We start from the raw sequence: 22223 nt of genomic DNA, 5'->3' as shown, positions 1-22223 counted from the left end.
TTGAGTGGAAGCCTGAAATTTGCCCAGACAGTTCAGCTCTCCACCAGGACTGCACACTCTAGCACGGATTTTCTCTAGCTTAGGTTGTTGTGGTAACCTGGTAAATTCGTCCTCAGACATAACAGTAATGTCTGCTCCAGTATCAATTTTGAAATGCACAGCAGTGCCATTTAGTTGCAGCTCAACTTGCCATTCGTCTTTGACATCAGCACAGTCTGAGATATGGCCTAAAAACCAGGAATCTTGACTGTTGTTTACCTCCAGGGTAACAGTGACCTCTTTAACGATTTTTGTTTTGCACACTGCTTCAAAATGACCAGTTTTATTGCACCTGCGGCACCTTTTTCCCCATGCAGGGCATGCTCCAGACTCATGCATACGTGCACACCTGGAACAGCTTCTCACAGTGTTGCCTTCAGCTCGTTTTGCTTGAGGTTTAATTTTCCCACTGGCATATGATCTACACGGCTTATATTGCTTATTTTTGTGCCCCACTTGGTCAATGCACTGTGCTCTCATGCCTGCATTTTGCATTTTAACCAGCTCTGCTTGGCGTGCCACCTGTATTGCCTTCTCCAGGGTGAGCTCAGGTTCTAGCTGGAGCTTTTCAGACACATCGCTGTCAGACACACCGATCACTATACGATCGCGTATGTGCTCATCTTTGACTGCCCCAAACTCGCAGTGCTCCGCCATCTCGTACAAACTCCTAACAAATGCCTCAACACTCTCTCCACTCTGCTGTATGCGTTTGTGAAAGCACGCGCGCTGGTGTATTATATTGCGACGCGGCACAAAATGGTCGTCAAACTTTCTCACCACAGCTTCATAATAGTTAGCCTCTTCCTCTGCAGTAAACGTAAATGTACTGAAAATAGGCTCTGCTTCTTTGCCCATTGCATAGAGAGGTGAATTAACTTGTACCTCACCGTCTTCGTGGTCGAGCTTCGTTGCAATCCGAAAGCGGGAGAAACGCTGTCTCCAGACTGGCCATGAAGCCGGCTGGGTGAAATCAAAGGATTCAGGTGCGTGAAACTTCGACATTGCAGCTCGTTAGTCCTTTTCTCTCCCGAGGCATGTGAATTCGCCGCTTCTGACACCATGTAATGAGGCACGGTGAGTTAATATCGTCCACAACTTGACCTTTCATTGGAGTTCTCTTAACAGACACGTTCACAAGGCACAGGCTACGCTCGCACATACATACGCTTTACAATCCCTTACCCTAGCTCCGTCCTCCTACTCATCTGACGTCACCTCAACAGTCCAATAGAAACTCAGTGTAGGTATGGCACTAAATAAGCAGACTTTCTTACTAAACAACTATAACAATGCATGACATAAAGTAAAGAAATCATACCTGTATATTTCAGTTTTTCTACAGTAAACGGGTTTTAGTCAGTAAAGACTCCAGCATTACTGCTACTGTGAACTGACTGACTGCTGAGCTGATGCTGGAGTTACAGTCAGAGCTCTGAGATTAAATGATTTATAAATTATATCTGCGGTACTGAAACATTTATATTGTTCTGTGTTGAGAACAATTAGTATAGTAGTTTTCAGTATAAAAATTATTAAATATTTATAAACTCACTCAGGAGCGCCTCTGGTGGTTAAATAAACCGGAAAGAGATTCTGAAGTGGGTTTTCTCCTCTCTAGAACATCTCTGACTGCTGCTGCTGACAGACTCTCTGAGTTGCCAGATTTTTCAAAAATGTCAGTTTTTACAACAAAACTGCAGGTCCTTCTAAAAAAAATTGCATATTGTGATAAAGTTCATTATTTTCTGTAATGTACTGATAAGCATTAGACTTTCATATATTTTAGATTCAATACACACAACTGAAGTAGTTCAAGACTTTTATTGTTTTAATATTTATGATTTTGGCAAAAAAGTAAAGAAAAAACAAAAATCTAAAAAAAATAGCATATTTCATTCGACCAATAAAAGAAAAGTGTTTTTAATACAAAAAAAATTCAACCTTTAAATAATTATGTTCAGTTATGCACTCAATACTTGATCGGGAATCCTTTTGCAGAAATGACTGCTTCAGTGCGGCGTGGCATGGAGGCAATCAGCCTGTGGCACTGCTGAGGTGTTATGGAGGCCCAGGATGCTTCGATAGGGGTTCAGGTCAGGAGAGTTGGCAGGTCAATTGAGCACAGTAATACCATGGTCAGTAAACCATTTACCAGTGGTTTTGGCACTGTGAGCAGGTGCCAGGTCCTGCTGAAAAATGAAATCTTCATCTCCATGAAGCTTTTCAGTAGATGGAAGCATAAAGTGCTCCAAAATCTCCTGATAGCTAGCTGCATTTACCCTGCCCTTGATAAAACACCAGCAGCTGACATGGCACCCCAGACCATCACTGACTGTGGGTACTTGACACTGGACTTCAGGTATTTTTGCATTTCCTTCTCCCCAGTCTTCCTCCAGACTCTGGTACATTGATTTCTGAATGACATGCAAAATTTGCTTTCATCCGAAAAAAGTACTTTGGACCACTGAGCAACAGTCCAGTGCTGCTTCTCTGTAGTCCAGGTCAGGCGCTTCTGCCGCTGTTTCTGGTTCAAAAGTGGCTTGACCTGGGGAATGCCGCACCTGTAGCCCATTTTCTGCACACGTCTGTGCACGGTGGCTCTGGATGTTTCTACTCCAGACTCAGTCCACTGCTTCCGCAGGTCCCCCAAGGTCTGGAATTGGCCCTTCTCCACAATCTTCCTCAAGGTCCGGTCACCTCTTCTCGTTGTGCAGCGTTTTCTGCCACACTTTTTCCTTCCCACAGACTTCCCACTGAGGTGCCTTGATACGGCACTCTGGGAACAGCCTATTCATTCAGAAATTTCTTTCTGTGTCTTACCCTCTTGCTTTAGGGTGTCAATGATGGCCTTCTGGACAGCAGTCAGGTCGGCAGTCTTACCCATGATTGCGGTTTTGAGTAATGAACCAGGCTGGGAGTTTTCAAAAGCCTCAGGAATCTTTTGCAGGTATTTAGAGTTAATTCATTGATTCAGATGATTAGGTTAATAGCTCGTTTAGAGAACCTTTTCATGATATGCTAATTTTGTAAGAAAGGAATTTTGGGTTTTGACATCTGTTCCACATGTTATTATTATTATAATTAAGAACAGTAACAATAACATATTTAATGATTTTACAATAACCAATTGGATGATTTTACATTTTATAAATAAATTATCATTGATCAATTGATATTATTGATAAATATGCAGTTCATATTTTTATTATTTTTATTTTTATTCTGCAAGTTCATTTATTTTGTGTTATGTAGGTATAACTGAATAATAAGTGAAAACTATATTATTGCTGTATTATTTTCTGGTTAAATGTTTATTCAATGAACAAAATTCCACTATAGCTTCACTGCTCAAAACTAAAAATACTCTTAAGTCACATATCAGATGTTGGTAAACAAAGAGTTGAGTTTCAGTCAGTTTCAGAGTTTCAAAATCATTACAGAAATAAATTATTTAATTATTTAATAACAAAAGTAAATGGAAACCAACATCATTAACCTTTTAAGGTCTAGACTGAAATTCATACAAAATCAGAGCTATTCAGGAAACCGCTGACGAGATCATGAAGGTTTGTTCAGAGCTCTAAAGATACGCCTCCCCAGACCATCACTGATCCACCACCTCTGCTCATGCTGGATGATGTTTCTGGCAGCAGAGCATTTACTATGGCATCTCCAGACTCTTTCACATCTGTAAGATGTGGTCAGTGTGAAGCTGTGAATCTCATCTGTGAAGAGAACAGGGCAGCACTGGAGGAGCTGCTAACTCTGCTAAATGAGCTGCACGGTGCTGGACTGTGAGTACAGGTCTCACTAGAGGACGTCAGGATCTCACGTCAGTCTTATGGAGTCTGTGTTCCAGCAGTTCGCTGAAGCTCATTCTGCAGGACTCTGCTTGTGTTTCTTCTGTTCCTCCTCACACTAAAGATATCAGTCCTGCCACTGGGTTGATTCTCTTCTACAGGTCTGTCCTGTTCTCCTGGTGTAATGATCTCCTGTGTGCTGGAATCTCCTCCATGATCTTGAGACTGTGCTGGGAGACGTGTGGATGCTTCTTTCTGGAGGAGCTGTGCTGTCTGAAAGAGCTGCAGCTACAGCTTCATGCTACCAGTAGAGACAAGAACACTAGAAAAATACTACACTAAAGAAGAATCAGTCAGGAAGGAGGAGAGGAGAGGATTTGACTGTGGTCTCCACCTGCAGAAAACTTTCTCTTTCTGGATTTTCTCTTGCTAAAACTCTGGAACCTACAGCCGTGTTTGAAGAAGTAAAACAGAAAACTTTCTTTGTAGCTTTCTTTGTAGTTTAGCCTCATTACATCATGTAATAATATAAATCAGGGATGAAGACTGTATTTTATCATATGTGGCACATCATAGCTTTTACATGCTGGCAGGGCCCCCATATTGTACAGTGATAGAAAATGAACAGGAAGCTTCATTTCCTTACTCTGTTTGTACTGTTACCGATTTCACTTTTGTAATCTTGCACCACAGCACTGCATAAACTACCCCTGGAGGATTTTAATACGCTAAAGTTGATACATTTGTCTAGATTGCACACTTTGTTCAGTAGACACCATTCAACAGTATAATGAATTGTGATAAATGATGAAGATTTTTCAGTCCTTCAAGGTAATAAAAAAACATCCATCCAGCAAGTAAACTGACACCAGCTCCAAATGTCAGTTATCCCCTGATAGAAAATGTATCTCAGCCAAAGATAAATTACATTGCTTACTAATTAAATTTTCTCAACACAAAGTTTATTATAACACCCATATGCATCCATATGTAAAGAAAATAGTTGAGGTATTTTAGAGACCGTTTTATTTCTGTGGATAAAACCCTGTAAATGGACCTTTAGGCATGTGCTCATTCCTATCTTACACCCCCATCAACAGTCTATTTTCACGTCTTGCACCTATTCCGTTAAAGAGTGGGGGTATACTCAAGCTGAGCGTGTGCCTCACACATGCCGCACCTGCTTTAGCTAAAGTAGGTAAGAATGGGTGACTGTTGACTGCTGTCAGGGTTTAAATCAGTCAGTGGCGCACCTGTGTTTTCCACCACCAAGATAAAAGCATGTCAGAAAGTTACCTGAACACACCTCACTTCCAGACCACCACGCCCATCAGTGTAGACTTATTCCTAAACTCTGATGCTATTTAGATAGATAGATAGATAGATAGATAGATAGATAGATAGATAGATAGATAGATAGATAGATAGATAGATAGATAGATAGATAGATAGATAGATAGATACTTTATTGATCCCCGAGGGGAAATTCTTTTTTTTTTCTAGAATTTCCCTTCGGGGATCAGTAAAGTATCTAGCATACCTTCACAGCGTGAATGCACAGGTCAGTATCCTCTGCTGAGACGCGCAAAGCACTACACTGTTAAGATAAAAATGCGCCAGAGCAGTCAGAGCACACCTGGCTCTGAAACATATTGTCAAATAAATGCTGATTGGTTTACTTTTCAATACGCCCAAAACACACCCATGATTAATAAAGAGAATTAGTTCATGCCTTTTGCGAGTTTTGAGCTGCACAAGGCGTACTTATTGCTTCATTATGATACCAAAGACACACAACACTCCCTAAATCAAGCTACACTGTGTTGCATTCTAATTAGCTTTAACAGTTCAACTTCATATTGCCCCGCCTCTCTCCCTCCCTGAACACACACCCCCCCCCACCTCTTGTCCTGCAGGCAGTGATAGCATGGAGATGGATCACGGTATAGAAGAGCAGCAGGTTAAGTGAAAAACAGTGATATATTAGTAACGTATTACTTAATAACGTGTTCTGGAGTCATCTTAGTGTTTAAAATAGATTATATTTACAGTTAAAACATATAACTAATTATTATTTTAATAATAATACCAATAATCTAACACTAAGGCTGAGAGAGTCTGTGAATCCCTGTACTGAACTGTACTTTAGAGCTCAAAGTGGAAACAATTATTTAAAAAATACTGCTTATCCAGCATTAAACACAGTTTAAATGTGATTCTTTAAGCTTCATGATTTATGATGCTGCTGCTGCTATACAGTTGTATTTTAAGTGTGGGCTCGCATGCTTGGTGTTGTGTGAGGTTAGTGGTGTTTGTTAGCTCTGCTACTCACTGTATGGTCTGAAAGATGGAGTCTGGAGAGTGATATTATACAGTTAGTGGGATTTAAATCTCTGTATACTCTTTCCTCCACAAGACGCATTAGTTCTACTTATATGAACTCAGAAATGGTAAAACCACGAACAGAGCAGAGCTGAGCTGAGCTGTATTCCTGAGTGCTGCTGATCAGCTGCACCCTGTAGAAAGTCAGGGATCCTCAGCTCCTGTCTGCAGCTGTGCTGTATGAAATCTGGAACATGTAGATTTGTCTTAGTTTTTACTTTATACAATGTAAAAATATGGAGACATATCGTATATTGCCATTCAGCTAAAAAATAGTAATAAAATACTGAGATATTACTTTTTATCCATATCGCTCAGCCCTAGCAAAGCGTTACACTTTCTGATAAAGAATTTTACAACACCTGCAGCAGTGATACTGACATGCACACAGAGATTTTTTCAGTTGAATAGGCTTAATTAATTTGTTAAAATTCATTTATTATGTGTCTTTGTCCTCTTATCTGTATTTCAGAGGCTGCATTTGTGGAAGATCACAGTTAACAGTTTATTCAGAGAGTAATTCCTCTGTAATAGAGATACTGGACTGTTTAGAAAAACAAAAACTGATTAGGAGTGAAATGAATGGTAACATCAAAGCTACAAAAACACCTCAGGAACAAACGAGGATGCTGTATAACTTTCTTCATTCAGGAGGACGAGCTGTGAAGGTGGAATTCTATTAAATCCTGAAGAAGAAGCAGCAGCTCCTTGTGGATGGCTCTGGCTCTCCAACTTCCCAGAATTGATAAAGCAGGTTTGATAATTGAATGAATGAATGAATGAATGAATGAATGACATGCATTAACTGATGAAAACAGCAGTAAACATTAAATAAACATGTTAATATATTTTCAATCTCATATTTTCTGCACACATTTTGTATCAGTGTTCTTTGGGGTCAGTTTTGGGGGGAAAAAGGCAACGTTGTGCTCCTCATAATAACAGCAATCAAAATACATACTTCAGATGCCAATCAGTGAGATTTGCAGAGGTGTGTTTTATTTTTAGGGCTCTTTAAGAATAAAACAGAACACCTGATCATCTTTCTCCTTATTAAATGACTGAAAAGCTGAAGAGAAGGAGAAGATCTACACAGCAGTTCTGTTACATCAGCTAAAAGAAGCCGGTACTGCTGCTACTGTGCTGAGAGACGAGGGAGATCCTTTCCACTCAGTGACTGTGAGACCAATTACACTCTCCTATTTACATCAGCAGTGATATACATAACTCACAATGACAGTCTGCACTTAGACAGGTGTGACATTCTAGACCTCAGCTCGACTGTGAAAATTATTTATGTGGATCCATAATTTAAAATTCATAGTTGACAAAAATAATCTTGTTTATTGGTCATGCAGTCACATATAATTAATATCAATTCAGTGCAGAATTCAGTAAAACATGAATTAACCCTTTTATTAAATTGTATTATCTTACCTAATATAACTGTTTTCCAGAAACAAACATAAAAAGTTTTTCATGCAATAATCCACTTTTATAAAATATATATTTTTAAATTCATAAAATGTATCTCCACAGCATACAGTGATTATTTTTATACTAATAAGCCTTCTACTGATTCAAGAGCTTTATCTGTATGTGTGCTTTATCATTTTCTATTTACTTCAGACATAAGTTCAGAAACTCCCAACAATAAATGCGTTTTGGAGTTACTTGGAACCTGCAGTTGGACTGAACTCCCTTAATTTATGAAACTCAATATGAAGTTAGTGTTATTGTTTTCCATCACATGAAACAGACCAGACAAATCCATTTGTAGAGATTCACACCATTATTGTAATAATATCTTCATTTACATAATAAATAAAACAAATAATTTTTGAGCACATAATTGCATCAAGGCCCAAACCCACCAAAACTAAACACAGTTAATCTGGCAACAGCAGTAATGGAGTAATAACTTCAAAAAGATCTTCTGACCAACTTTAGAGACTAACATCTTTAATTCAGAATCAAAATGATCAATCACATTATAAACATATAAATATATTATATATCAATGTACAAAACACAGGTATTTGCTGGATATTTTTTCATTGGAACAGTTCAAACAGAACCACTAATATTACACATAGTGTTCATATTATGTACAAAACACAGATGTGATCTTACAGGAGAACATCTGTAATGTGAACAGAACACACAGATACACACAGATACAATACTCCATACTGTAAAATAAATCTGATGCTAAAACTGATTTACTTTAATTCACTTTAGTTGTTTATTTATCACTTCTAGCAGCCGATGTTGATGAAGACAACAACAATGATGATGATGGTGCTTAAGAGGAAATATCCAAACCAGATCCCCAAAATCATTCTTAACTTTTGTAATCACTGGAAGTTAAAGGGACAGTTTATAAAACTATCTGAATGCAAGTCAACCTGTGGGTTAAACCTTGTGGTATCAAAGTTATCAATCTGTTCTTATTTTACTCACAGTTTAAACCAGTGATTCTCAAACTAAGCCTTGTGAAGGTTTATAGAAATCTCTCAGAAGTTATAATAGTAGATGATGTTAAGCCTTATTAAATAATTAATTTAATTAAATTTAATTAATAATAATTAATGCCAATCATCTAAATTCCCAGCCATCCCACAGCCACTTATATACTGTATAAAGTGGGAGAACAGCACTATGTGCCGTGTCTTATACACGGGACAAGGCCTGTCAGTCAGGTGTGCCTCTGACTGAAAACAATCTAGAGAGTCGTTAAGAGTCAGACGTTCATTGCTATCTTGGTAGTGTATTGTCAACACAGGCGCATGCCCAATGCGTGAACACCCAGTGCTGGACTGGTAATCTGGCGTACTGGGCGTTTGCCCGGTCGGTGGGCCGATAGTCCTCAGGGTGATTCTCCTTCTTTTTTTTTCTAAGAGACCGGCCCACAATATAGAGGGGGCGGCCCATTGGCCCATCTTTAATATAGACAGTGGACTGAACCAATCAGGATATAGGGCGAAAGCGGCCCCACCCTCTCTCTGCGTGGTACGTTCAGTGTTGAGCTCGTATGTTAAAGGAGAGGCAGTATGGAGAAACCACAGCGGCAGAAAGCGGGTGCGGAGAAGATTCACTGAAGCTGCTACAAAAATGTGTAAAAATCACAGACATGTTCACTGCTGTAGCCTCCGAGTCCTCCGTAGATGAAGACAGAAGCAGCAGACTGGGAGAGCAGGCTTGTGACGGAAAAACTGACGGACAGACTGAGCAGGAAAGTGTAGCATGTAAGCAGGTAGTAACGTTAGTAAAGTTAGGACAACACAGGGACTTTGAGGTGATGGAGGTAACGTTAGTAAAGTTAGGATAACATAGGAACTTTGAGGTGATGGAGGTAACGTTAGTAAAGTTAGGATAACATAGGAACTTTGAGGTGATCGAAGTAACGTTAGTAAAGTGCTCCACTAATTATGAGGGGCCGGTCTAAACCAAAAATGCCAGGGCCGTTTTTTTTTTTTCTCCCAGTCCAGCTCCAAAGAGCAGATAAAGCAAGAAACCAGTAATACAGAGTAAAAGAAAGATAGGTAAGAAATAGATTTAGGATCACCTGCCTTAGTGTTAGCCAGAACACCATTTAGTAATAACTGGTGAGATTTAGGCACTGGAGCATTTTTACCTGAAGTCTTTTACCAAAACTGAAATCAGAAAAGTCCTCATAACAGTTTTTGGTTAACTGTTTATGACAAAGTCAGATGATGAAGTAGAATTTAAATAAATACAGTAATTATCCTACATCATCATTACTGCATTAGTTCAGAATTAGATCATAAATCATAATTTGATTGATCCATTTTAAAATGATATTATTGTAAAAGTGAAACTGAAATTAAACATCCACAACTCCTCCACCTGATTTTTCACTCTGATCCTTTTTTCTAAAGAGCCACTTCAGCACTCCTCCAGCCTCTCCTTCTTCATGTTCTTTTTCTGATGCTGTGCCTCTTCTTTCTGTCTCTGCAATTCTCATCACAGCTGTCTGGTAAACCTCCTTCCTGAGTGAATAAGTTTCACTGAGTTCTAAAACTCTTTTCTTCAGTTTCTGCAGCTCTTCATTCTTCTCCTCCATCTGTCTGCTGAACTCTTCCTGCATCTTTAACTTTGAGAGCAGGATGTTTTTCTGGAGTTCAGGCAGGATGATCTTCATCAGGTTTCTCTCCGCCTCAATTCTAGCTTCTCCTTCATACGTCTCCCTGATCTCCTCCATCTCCTGTCTGTGTCTCTCCTCCATCTCTCTCTTCTCTTTCTCTCTCTTTTCTTTTAGTTCCTTCACCTTTTCCTCCATCTCTGTTCTTTTTTCTAACTCTCTTTCTAGCTCTCGTTCCAGTTCTCTCTTTTTCTCTTCATCCCTCTCTTCTTTCATTCTTCTCTCTAGTTCTGTTGTTCGGTCGTTAAGTTGCTTTATCTCTCCTTCATGTTCTTGTACAGTTCCCTCTATCTTTCTCAGAGAGTTCTTCATCTCATTTTCTAGTTTTTCTTTGATCTCTTTCTCTTCCATCATCCTCTTCTCTTCTCTTTCTCTGATGATCTTTATCTCCATTGCTCTGATCTGAGACTGTATCTCCAGGTAGATCTCACTGCTGTAGAATTTCTCTCTGTTTTCTTCCACCATCTTCTCCATCTTCTCCAGCAGCTCTGAGATCTGAGAACCATCTCCACTCTCCTTAATGTTGAGACAGTGAAACCTGTTCCCACATTTCTCCACAAGTCTCTGGACCTCCTGGTTTCCTGATTGGATAAACTCTTCAATGTTCTTCTCCTGAACTTCATCAGTAACAGTGAAGAGGATCATGGTGTTCCTCCAACATCTCTCTCCAAACATCTCCTCCATTTTCTCCAGCATCCCTCTCTCCTCTCCTGTAGACTGCTTCACTGGTAGGACTAGGAGGAAGGCGTGTGGTCCTGGAGCAGACAGACGGACACAGCGCTCCACGTTCTGTCTCAGCTCCTCCAGAGAGAGTCCAGGACAGAAGCAGTCAGGAGTTTCCACCACAGTCACCTGCCTCCCAGCCACCTCCCCCTGTCTGCTCTCACTCTGCTGCCTCACTGTAGAAGCTCCAGCCTGGCTCCTCTCCTCTCTGCCCAGGATGGAGTTTCCTGCTGCACTCTTCCCACATCCAGTCCTCCCCAGCAGCACCAGTCTGAGTTCTGCTGCAGGACCTGATGCTGGAGAGACTGCACTACACCGTTCTCCACTCACTGAAGAACAACAGGAAAGAGACAGTGAGACTAAAGATTAAATATATTACAGTATTCTGATGATTATTATATTCAGATTAATATTTAAGATTCTATTTTAAACTGTAATGATTTACTTGTTGGAGGAGGTTCCTCCAGACTGCTTCTTCTCCTGAGTGATGCTGCTGAATCTGGAGTCTCTCCACTCACTGAAAAATTCATAACCAGCAGAATAGAGATTACATTACTGAGGGGGAGGAGTCTGTTAATGTTTTATATTTTATAACAAATTATGTTATGTCCTCTTATTAAGATTAAAGCCGTGAAAGATGAAGCTCTGTTCTGCTCACGTTTCTTTTGCATGTTTCTGCCTTTTTTTACTCTGTTTACACTCAAATTGTCTCGATAAATTGAAATAATAAGTTAATATTTCTTCAAATATAAAAAGCCTGACGTTACAGTTGGTCAGTGGTTTGTGCTAAATTAACTTAATTGTGTGAAGAATAAATAACTTTTTGCCACAGTTCGATTTCATTTATGGTACTGGGTGTTACTATTTATTATTCTTACAATATTTCATGTAACATTCAAAAGAAGGAAAATAACGATGCACGCACGCACACACACACGCACACACACACACCAAGCTGTATATTCTTTACATGTATGCAATAAGCACTCAATTATATGTTAATGCTGTATACAAATAATGCTGTGTTCTTATTTATTTAATGTTTAGTGTTTTTGTAAAGATTAAACAGGTACGTACTGTCTGGAGGATTATACTCCATGCTCTTTCTTCTCCTGACTGGAGCTGATGGGTCTGGATCTGTTCTTTCCTGCAGCTGTTTGTTTCTCTCCTCTAGAAGTCTGTCTTTCTCCTCCACCTGTTTCTCTCTCTCCATTATCTGTGTGTATCTCTCTCTTAGAAATCTCTCCTTCTCTTCAAGCTGTTTATCTTTTTCTCTCAGTTCAGTTTTCTGTTGCTCCAGTAGGATCATCATCTCCTGTAGTTCACTGCTCTTGTCCTGCAGCTCCTTTTCCAGTGTCTCCAGCTGTTCTTTACTGCTTTCTACCTCTTTATCTTTCTTCTCCAGTTCTCTCTCTTTCTCTCTTAGCAGGTTGTTGTTTTTCTCCAGTTGTGTGTTTTTCTCCTGAAGTTCTTTAGTAACACTTTCTAATCTTTCATTTGTGTTTTTTAAAGTCAGATCTCTCGTACTGATACTCTCTAAATGTTCTTTAATGATCACCTCGTTCTCTTTCAGTTTTATATCTTTATTCTTCACTTGTTCTTTTATATCATTTAATTCTTTATTTTTCTCCAGAAGACTTTTCTCCATTTCTTCCTTTTGTAATTTAAGCTCCTCCTCTAATTTCTTTGTTCTCTGTGTGAGTTCATCCTTTAATTCTGTGAGAAGTTTCTCCTTTTCCTCCAGTTCTTTGTCCTTCACCTCCACTGTTTTTATATTTTCTGTCAGTACTCTCTCTTTCTCCTGCAGCAGTTCATTCTTCTCCTCTATAGTGTCTTTTTGCTTGTCTATGGTCTTCCTTTGTTCCTCTAAAGCAGTGTTCTTCTCTTTAAGTTCTTTATTTCTCTCCTCCAGCTGCTTTTCTTTATCTTTCTCCGTCTCTGAGAGCTTCTGTTTCATTACCTCTAACTCTCTGTCTTTTTCATCCATCTTTCTCTCAGACTCTTTCAGTTTCTGGGTTACAACAGTCTGAACACTCTGCTCAAAGACAGTCTTTATGAGGAGAGTATCTTCCCTCATCGCTGTTTGCTCATATTCATGTTTTTGTTTTTTGTGCTGCTCTATCTTCTCTACCTTCAGAACTGCTTCATCTGAGCTCCTTAAAGCTTCCAAAACAGCTCTCATTTTTTCTCTGATCTCTTCTTCCTCTCTTTGTCTCATCTCCAGTCTTTCTTTAACTCTTCTTTCCTGCATCTCTCTGATCTTCTGTCTGATCTCTGTGATGCTCTCTCTCTCTGCATCTTCTTTTTTACTGTCTGTTTGTTTGGCTGTGTTCTCCAGTTCAGTCTCAGTTTTCTTCAGCTGCTCCTCCTGTGATTTCTGTTCTTCTATTAAACTCATTAAGTTCTTCAGTACAGGACCAGGAAACCTCTCATCCTTTAATTCTGAAATAATCAGTTATGATAGATTTATTATTCTATTATAAAATAGGTATAAACAGTGTGAACATTACATTTTTAAATTATCATTCAATTACAATTATAAAATATGATCAAATGATCAAATCAATCATTATTACTGTAAATGTAAATTCATAAACACTACTGCTCAAAAGTTTGGGATTACTATAAAATGTTCTTGTTTTAAATGGAAACATGTGAGATTAGTACATATAGCAAATAAACAGGACATGCAGACATTTTTATGGAACTGATGACTGTGTACTTTATCAAAAAGACTCCATTTTCAGCAATCACTATATTTATTTTTTCTTCCCAATTCGGCCATTAAGTTCAGCATCCAGAAGTTATATCTTCACTGCTGATGCTGATACTGGTGTTCAACAGATTCCATTTAGTGGAGCTTTCAGTTGAACACCTGTGAGGTGTCTTTGTCTCAAACTGCAAGATATTCATCTTCTTGTACTGTTGTGCATCGGGGCCTCCCACTCCTTTTCTTTTCTTTTCTACTCTCTGAAGGAAACAGTTCACAGCATTTTCACTTTCTAGCATTGAGTAGCCTTCCTTTCTTAACACAACATCAGTCTGTCGGATCTCTAAAGAAAGGTGTTTCTTTCTGGCCATTTTGAGCCTCTAACCAAGCCAACATCTAATGATGCTTCAGATACTAATCTGACTAAGAATGGTCCTTTATGCCCCTTATTAAAATATTTTTCAGCTGTGCAACAAAATTGTAAAAGAGCCTAATATTTACAATTAGCCTAATAAATGTCTTGACTCTGATTGGCAAAAGAACAGGATATTACAGTTTTTCTCGATTGGTTTGGCTCATTTCTTGAAACTGAGATGACATTCCTATAACTAAAAGGTAAATTAGCCAAACAGACTTACAGTTCTTCGCAACACTTTAGATAACCAGCAAAATGTCATATGTCTCACAAAACGTTCATTCTTGCTTCAAAATGAAGTCCCTCTCCCATATAAATAGTCAGTACCATAAAAATGGCATAGATCCTTCTCAATTGCTTTGGCACATTTTCATTCATTTCGTCCTCCTGTCAAAATAAACTGGACGGTGCAGCAAAACTACATGGATCCTCATCACTGCTCATATCTCTCCAAAAACAGTTTACCCATGTGTCAAAACTAATTTCCTTTCTCACACAAATCATCAGTGTCCCCATAATGCATTGTCCCTTTGGCATTGTGTAAGTACTGCAAGTCAAAATGCTTAGATGTTTTGTCTTTTTGGCAGAGGTCTAGCTGAAGGAATACAATTTTCACACCACACGTCTTTACACATTACTGTAGGTAGAAAAGAAAATACTAAGGAAAATGTATCAAATATACAATGTATACAAAATACAAAAACCTGCAAAAACAAAACAAAATACATTACAGTATGTAAAAAAAAACAGAGACTGTAAAAAAGATGGACGCTGTGTCGCCGTTCCCATTCATTTAATGAAAATGAAGCCAAAATCTTCCTCCATGTTGGCGATCCTGACACCCGATTCTGCACAGTTGAGACCAAAGGAGGAAGAAAGACTGTGGAGAGACAGCCTACTCATTTAAATAACCCCGCCCCTGAGGGCTGCCTCGCCGTCACAGACTGCAGAGCGAAGCAGAGCTAATGGTCTGTTATTGGTCCCACCCATAACCGGCCCTTTACAATAACTACACCGTTTTGAATAGAGCTGAATAACGTTTTAAAAATGAATTCTGTGGGGATATAAAAATTTGACAAAATAATCAGAGGTTTCACTAGCTGCTGCATTTAAATAATGGAGGTATAATTACAGTATATTAGAACAAAAACGTGATTGAAAATTGTCTGTTTTGCCATTGAAACCTATGGGGATGGGTGGGGTTACACAGCTTTCTGAAAACGAACAGCAGGGGGCGCCCGACCTGGGGTGGCTTCACTTTTGAGAGACGATGCTCTGTCCAGCTATACACAGTCTATGAAAAAACAGTCAAGCATCACAAATGCAATACAGTAAAATTCTGAATACTCTGTGTCACTCCCCTCTCTCTCTCCTGGTCATCTTTCTGGCCATCCATTCACTGCTGTCTGTTTGGCCACAAATTCTCATCAACATCGCATCTGATGTGTTCTTTAGCAATGCACCTTGGGAAGAATGCCTGAGCCATCCTCTACACTGATCGCCTGTTATATCATCACAGAAGTAGCATAAAAGTACAAGCACCAGGCCAAGCTGTATATATACATCAATGCCAGCATTCAAAATCATAGACAACACCTGTCAGGTAACAAACTGATGGATTGGTCACCTGTAATGTGAGACACTCCTCCTCGTCAAAACCTGCTTTCACCTGTTACCTACTCACCTGATTGTCATGAATTTATGAAATGTTCCAAAATATGTGTTCTGTATTGTAATACAATTTCTTAACTCATTTTGACATTTGAGCAGACTATTCTGCAGATGATGACTTATACGATGAAATTGTGCTGACATGTTTTGGAGAGAACAACCATTACACTGAGAACCAACCAATTGGGATAGACCAACTAGATGCATTCTTTTGGAAAATGTACTAAATGTAGGATGATTGTGTTAAGTGTAGGCTACTTGTACATAACCATTTGCAAAGATGTACTAAGTGCTTGAGACATGTATAAAGCATTTGAAATGTGATGAAAGCAATGAGAAATGCCATTCTGTTGTGAGGAACCGCAAGTTAGTTTGGGGATTTGTCCATGTTATTTTGATAATGTCATCTCAGTTTCAAGAAATGAGCCAAACCAATGGAGAAAAACTGTAAAGGCAGCAATTATAGCTTGGTAGACTCCAGGTATTCTAGCGGTAATATCCTGGACGTAATATAATGTGATTTCACTCCATGGCTTTCTTAATTGACTTGCTGCAGTTTTCATCTGTACCATACTGTAAAACTGATCCCACAACAGCTCAATAGGGTTCAGGAGACTGTGCTGCAGCTCCGTTACAGTCAGAAATCTGTCTGACTTCTTTTTTCTTAAATACGGCTGACCCATTTTAGAAGTGTGCTTAGGATCATTATACTGTTATAGGATGAAACTGGCCCTAATCAAGCGCTGTCCACAGAGTGTGGCATGCTGTCGCAAAATATTGAGATAGTCTTCTTTCATCAAGTTCCACCTTATATAAATCTCCTATTTTACCACCTTCAGAACATCCCCAGACCATCATATTACCTCCACCATGCTTAAAAGATGGCAAAAAGCTTTGGCCTTGCATTTTTTTTTTTATTGTTCTGCACCTCACAAATGATCTTTTGTTTTATCCAAATACTTCAAGCTGGTCAACCTGTCCACTACATCTTTTACCAATATTTCAGTGTCCAATGTTTTTTTCCTTTGGCCAATCACAGTCTTTAATTTGTACTGTCCAGTGTGAGGTATGACTTTTCCAGTATCTTAAAGTCACCTCTTCAGCTCTGATGTTCACACTGGTGTTTAATGGGTTTCCTATAGCAAAGTTGTGTGAGGATGTGAGGTGGACCGTCCATTGTCAGCTTTAAAGGTCACCTTCCGCGAAAATCCGATTTTTCTTGTTTTTTGTGGAATACAGTAGGTCTCTCCGAGTTGAATGTGTACACCTGCAGCCCACATTGTCTGCAGGAGCTAAGCAAAGAAATCCCCCCTCCCCCCTCCGAAAAACGGGTGAATTTTGAATTATCTTTCTGCCTACGTAGGCAGAAACTCACAGACCAGCCCACCTTGGCTCGAGAAACTCCCAGAGGCGGAGCTGAAGCGACGCAACATCACCGCTCATCAGTTAGGAGGTGGGAGGCAGTGAGCGGCAGAGCGGTGGAGGGGCGTCGCAGTGCTCCTAGCCAATCAGAGGAGAGATATTTGCATGCTGTTTGCATGTATGAATATTCATGAGCAAAGCTGGAATCCGGTCATTTTGGACACACCCCTAAAACAGTCCATTAAAAAAGAGCTATACAGAGACACCTGAGCACTTTTTTTTTACAAAAACGGCTCACATGTCATTCATTCATACTAGAGACCACAACTAGACATTTTAAAATGAAAGAAAAAACGACGGAAGGTGACCTTTAACATTCTTCAACAGCCAAAGGACAGTTCTCTTATGTAGTTTCCCAATGGTAAAACAAACTACCAACCTCTAAGTCTCTAACACTACGTCTCCCAACACCTCTAAGAAATGAACTACTTCTAACCTTATTCTCTGCTCCCCCTCTCTTCCTCCTGTATTCCATTATTACTCGCTGCCCAAAAATGTTTTGCTTTGGACTTTTATCCCCTCTGTTGCTTTTAGAGCTCATTATTTGTAAGTCACTTTGAATAAAAGTGTCCACTTAATACAATGTACTGTAAGGTAATATTTGCACTCGTATGGCTCTTGTTTTCTGCTCTTGTTTGGAGCAAATGTGACTGCAGCTTCCACTCATCCCTGATAAAATGCACACAGAATTCCATGCAAATGGAATTCCAGGCATCACAACATACAGCAGTCCTTAAGGGTAACGATTCTTGAATGACTTCATAACTTTGGCTTGGATGTTGTTGTAGAGTGTGATGATCAATGTTTCAGTGAAAAATCTTTGAGACAGGAAGCTGTATCTCAGCTCCAATGTGCACAACATGGAGTGAAAGCCCTGGTTCTCAGGAACTGAAAACAGACACAAATCCTTAACAAGTACAGTTTAGATAGAGTCTGTAATTCACTCCAGCATTTCCGAGTTGGGTGGAAGCTTATTGGTTGCTCAATGGTTCACTGGTCAGCAGCTACAACTGTAGTTTTTCAGCTTCCTCTGGGTGGAAAAGTGTAATATGGTTCCTCATGTTTGTCGTGTTTCCAAAATATTTTAGTTTAGTTTAACACAACTTGCATATTGTGTGTTTTCTCAATGTTGTTTTCCCTTCAACTACATAGAAGCCAAAGTGTTCCCATGCTCTAGCTTTAAATGCAGAGGGTACCGGTCGGATTATTCACTCATCCATCTTCTATCTCTGTTATCTGTACAGCACAGACTGTCCGGCCACTACACTTCCACACTTCTGAATTCTGCCTTTTGTGTTCCGTCATCATTACATTCTCAGTTACAACTAATGTCTAAAAAAATATTTTTATCACCCCTACTGATTAGTGATGATAAAAGTGATTCAGATAAAAAACGTTAAAAAAGAACAAATCTAAAAAATATTTATCCTTAATAGAAGACAGAAAATGGAAATCTCTGAGTCTGCAGAGCTGCTGAAACTCTTTCCCATACAATTCTCAACATTATTTTCACAGCCTGTTTCACTGTCAGACTATGTCACACACACACACACACACACACGTCATCATAAAATTGTCTTTCATTCAGTTCTTCATACCTGAATTGATTTTACTTCCAGATTTATATTTAAAAGCATTCATCTGAGACTGTTATAAATAATCAAATAAGAAAAAACAGTTAAAACAAATCACCCTTTAAATAAATCCTAATTCTTAATAAAAATCTCACCACTGATTCAATATAATACAATACAAATTACAATATAATTAACCACATTCAGAAATATCTGTATCTATCCTCACCGGTCAGCAGAGCAGATTCCTCCATTTTTATTCTCTCCTCTTCTGTCCATTCTCTCTCCCCCTGTAGAAGAGAATAAAACAGTGTGAAGATTTCATGCATGATGTCATACTGTATTATAAATTATTAATAACTGCTTCTCTGATCAAACCACTGCTGGTGTGTCAATATTAAAATACTGATATTAGTAGAGTGTGTGAAGAACAGAGAGAGAGAGAGAGAGAGAGAGAGAGAGAGAGAGAAAGAGAGAGAGAGACAGAGAGACAGAGAGAGAGACAGAGAGAGAGAGTGAGAGAGAGAGAGTGAGAGAGAGACAGAGAGAGAGTAAATTGATATAAACTTTCTGAAAAATGTACTCTGAACACCATTTACACACACTGATATTCATTTATAGATTTATAATCATATTAATACAGTTTAATAAAGAGATTGAGAGATTTAATCAGAATAATGAGCTCACCTGCTGAATGAAGACTGTATCAACTGGAGGAGACAAAATAAAACATTTAAAATACTGAAATCACAAAATATCAGTAAACATTCTGCTTGTATTTTCTATCTATTCTTCTTTCTTCTGTTCATCACTTTATAATAATACTGAGCTCCTGAATCCTGACTCTCTGATCACTGAGATGTTGGAGGAGAGGAAGAAAGTAATGAAAGTTAAACTGAAACTAAAGAGATGAAAAACTTCCTCCTTTTCTATAGTTGAAGATGAACTGCTCTGGAGCTTCTGCATCAGTTTCTCTCACTATCAGACTGAAGATCAGACACGTGTGTGTGTGTGTGTGTGTGTGTGTATGTGTATTTTGTGTGCATGTTTGTATGTGTGTGTTTGTGTGCGTGTGTGTTTAGTTTGTGTGTGTGTGTGTGTGTGTGTGTGTGCGTGAGTGTGTGTGTTTAGTATGTGTTTGTTTGTGTGTGTGTGTGTGTGTGTGTGTGTGTGTGTGCGTGAGTGTGTGTGTTTAGTATGTGTGTGTGTGTGTTTAGTGTGTGTGTTTAGTGTATGCGTGTGTGGGTTTAGTGTGTGTATTTTGTGTATGTGTGTGTTTAGTGTGTGAGTATTTGTATGTGTGTGTGTGTGTGTGTTTAGTGTGTGTTTTTATGTGCGTGTGTGTGTTTATTGTGTATGTGTGTGTTTAGTGTGTGAGTATTTGTATGTGTGTGTGTGTGTGTGTTTAGTGTGTGTTTTTATGTGTGTGTGTGTGTTTATTGTGTATGTGTGTGTGTGTTTGTTTAGTGTGTGTTTTTATGTGTGTTGTAAGTGTGTGTGTGTGAGTGTTTGTATGTGTGTGCTTTTTGTGTATGTGTGTGTTTAGTGTGTGTGTGTGTGTATGTGTGTGTTTAGTGTGTGTGCGTGTGTGCACTTGTACATTGTGAAAAATCAGGACAAATTCAAGAATGCACACCTCTAACTTCAGGACGTGTTACAACTTCAGGACATAAACTGACGTCCTGATTTTTCCAATACATTTCTTCCGCATCACGATGTTCTACACATTAAAAAATGCCCCTAGAGCAAAAAAATCTAATTTGTTCAAAATTTTCACAAGGAACGGACAAAATCTGTGTGTGTGTGTCCTGAAATTTACTCAAAGTGTGAACTAGAGGCCACTTGTGGAATTGCAACCAAAGTGTGTAAATGTCCTGAAGTTGTAACGTCCTGAAGCTGAAGGTGGCCTGAATTTTACAATACACAAGGGAACACATCTGTATTCTGCACCACAATGAAGGTTATAACAGGTATATAGTGCTTACAGGCTTGCAAAAATATTCGGCCCCCTTAAACTTTTACACATTTTGTCACTTCACAACCTCAAATTTTAAGCGATAGACCAACACAAAGTAACGCATAATTGTGAAGTGAAATTAAAATGATACATTGTTTTCAAAATTTTTATAAAATAAAAATATAAAAAGTGTGATGTGCAAATTATTCGCCCCCCTATATCAATACTTCGTAGAGCCACCTTCCACTCCAATTACAGCTGCAGGTCTTTTGGGGTTAGTCTTTACCAGCTTTGATTATCAAGAGACTGAGGATTTTGCGAATTCTTCTCAATATAGCTCAAAATCAGCCAGGTTGGATGGAGAGCGTCTGTGAACAGCAGTTTTCATGTCTTGTCACAGAAGCTCAATGGGATTTAGGTCAGGACTTTGACTGGGGCATTGTAACACATGGATATTCTTTGATCTACACCATTCCACTGTAGCTCTGGCTGTATGTTTAGGGTCATCATCTTGAATCTGCTTCCCAGTCTCAAGTCTTTTGCAGCATCCAACAGGTTTTTCTCCAGGATTGCCCAATATTTATCTCCATCCATCTTCCCATCAACTCTGATCCCTGTCCCTGCTGAAGAAAAGCTTGCCCACAGCATGATGCTGCCACCACCATGTTTCACTTTGGGGATGGTGTGTTCAGGGTGATGAGCAGTGTTACTTTTCTGCCACACATAGCACTTTGTATTTAGGCCAAAAAATTTGGTCTCATCTGACCACAGAACCTTCTTCCACATATTTGCTGCACAAACGGCACTTCCTATGTCTTTCTTTCAACAGTGGCTTTCTTCTTTCCACTCTTCCATAAAGGCCAGATTTGCTCCCACCTGAACTGTGGATTTCTGCAGCTCCTCCAGAGTGACCATGGGCCTCTTGGCTGCTTCTCTGGCCAGTTCTCTCCATGCTGGATCTGTCAGATTTGGTGGATGTCCATGTCTTTTTAGGTTTGTACTTGTAGAATAGATTTTTCATTTTTGAATGATTGATTGAACAGTGCTCCTTGTGATGCTCAAAGTTTGGGATATGTTTTTATAACCTAACCCTGCTTTAAACTTCTCCACAACTTCATCTCTGAGCTGTCTGGTGAGTTCCTTGGTCTTCATGATGCTTTTTATTCACTAGTGTTCTCTAACAAACAATTAAAGCCTTCAAAGAACAGCTGTATTTATGCTAAGACTAAATTACACACAGCTGGACTCTATTAATTAAATGAAGTGACTTCTGAAGGCAGTTGATTGCACTGGATGTTATTTAGGGGTTTCAGGGTAAAGGGGGCCGAAATCTTTGGCACATCACACTTTTTATATTTTTAT

At 39.1% G+C, this 22223-nt stretch overlaps 2 protein-coding genes across 19 annotated transcripts in view; both read right to left on the bottom strand.

Annotated features, from left to right (window-relative positions):
* LOC111197592 (trichohyalin-like) overlaps window positions 1-19914 on the bottom strand; it is a 309738-nt gene extending 289824 nt beyond the window's left edge. Inside the window, exon 1 of one of the 2 annotated variants that reach the window (XM_049476184.1) lies at window positions 19592-19914. Coding sequence is in view for 1 of the 2 variants with exons in the window: in XM_049476187.1 (XP_049332144.1) it covers window positions 19134-19233 (100 nt within the window). In the remaining variant the exon portion in view is untranslated. Of the gene's footprint in view, window positions 1-19133; window positions 19249-19591 lie in introns of those variants that run through there. The other variant, XM_049476187.1, reaches the window with a different exon arrangement.
* The window catches only part of LOC111197591 (golgin subfamily A member 6-like protein 22), a 280890-nt gene that overhangs the window by 219437 nt on the left and 39230 nt on the right, over window positions 1-22223 (bottom strand). The window contains exon 5 of one of the 17 annotated variants that reach the window (XR_007438447.1): window positions 9590-9792. The exons of the other annotated variants lie outside the window; for them this stretch is intronic. The gene's annotated coding sequence lies outside the window, so the exon portion shown is untranslated. Of the gene's footprint in view, window positions 1-9589; window positions 9793-22223 lie in introns of those variants that run through there. 17 annotated transcript variants of the gene reach the window in all.

This window comes from Astyanax mexicanus, chromosome 1 (assembly GCF_023375975.1).
Source record: "Astyanax mexicanus isolate ESR-SI-001 chromosome 1, AstMex3_surface, whole genome shotgun sequence".
Classification (NCBI taxonomy): domain Eukaryota; kingdom Metazoa; phylum Chordata; class Actinopteri; order Characiformes; family Acestrorhamphidae; genus Astyanax; species Astyanax mexicanus.
The sequence above is the reverse complement of the archived record's forward strand: the minus strand, read 5'-3'. Positions and strand labels throughout refer to the sequence as shown.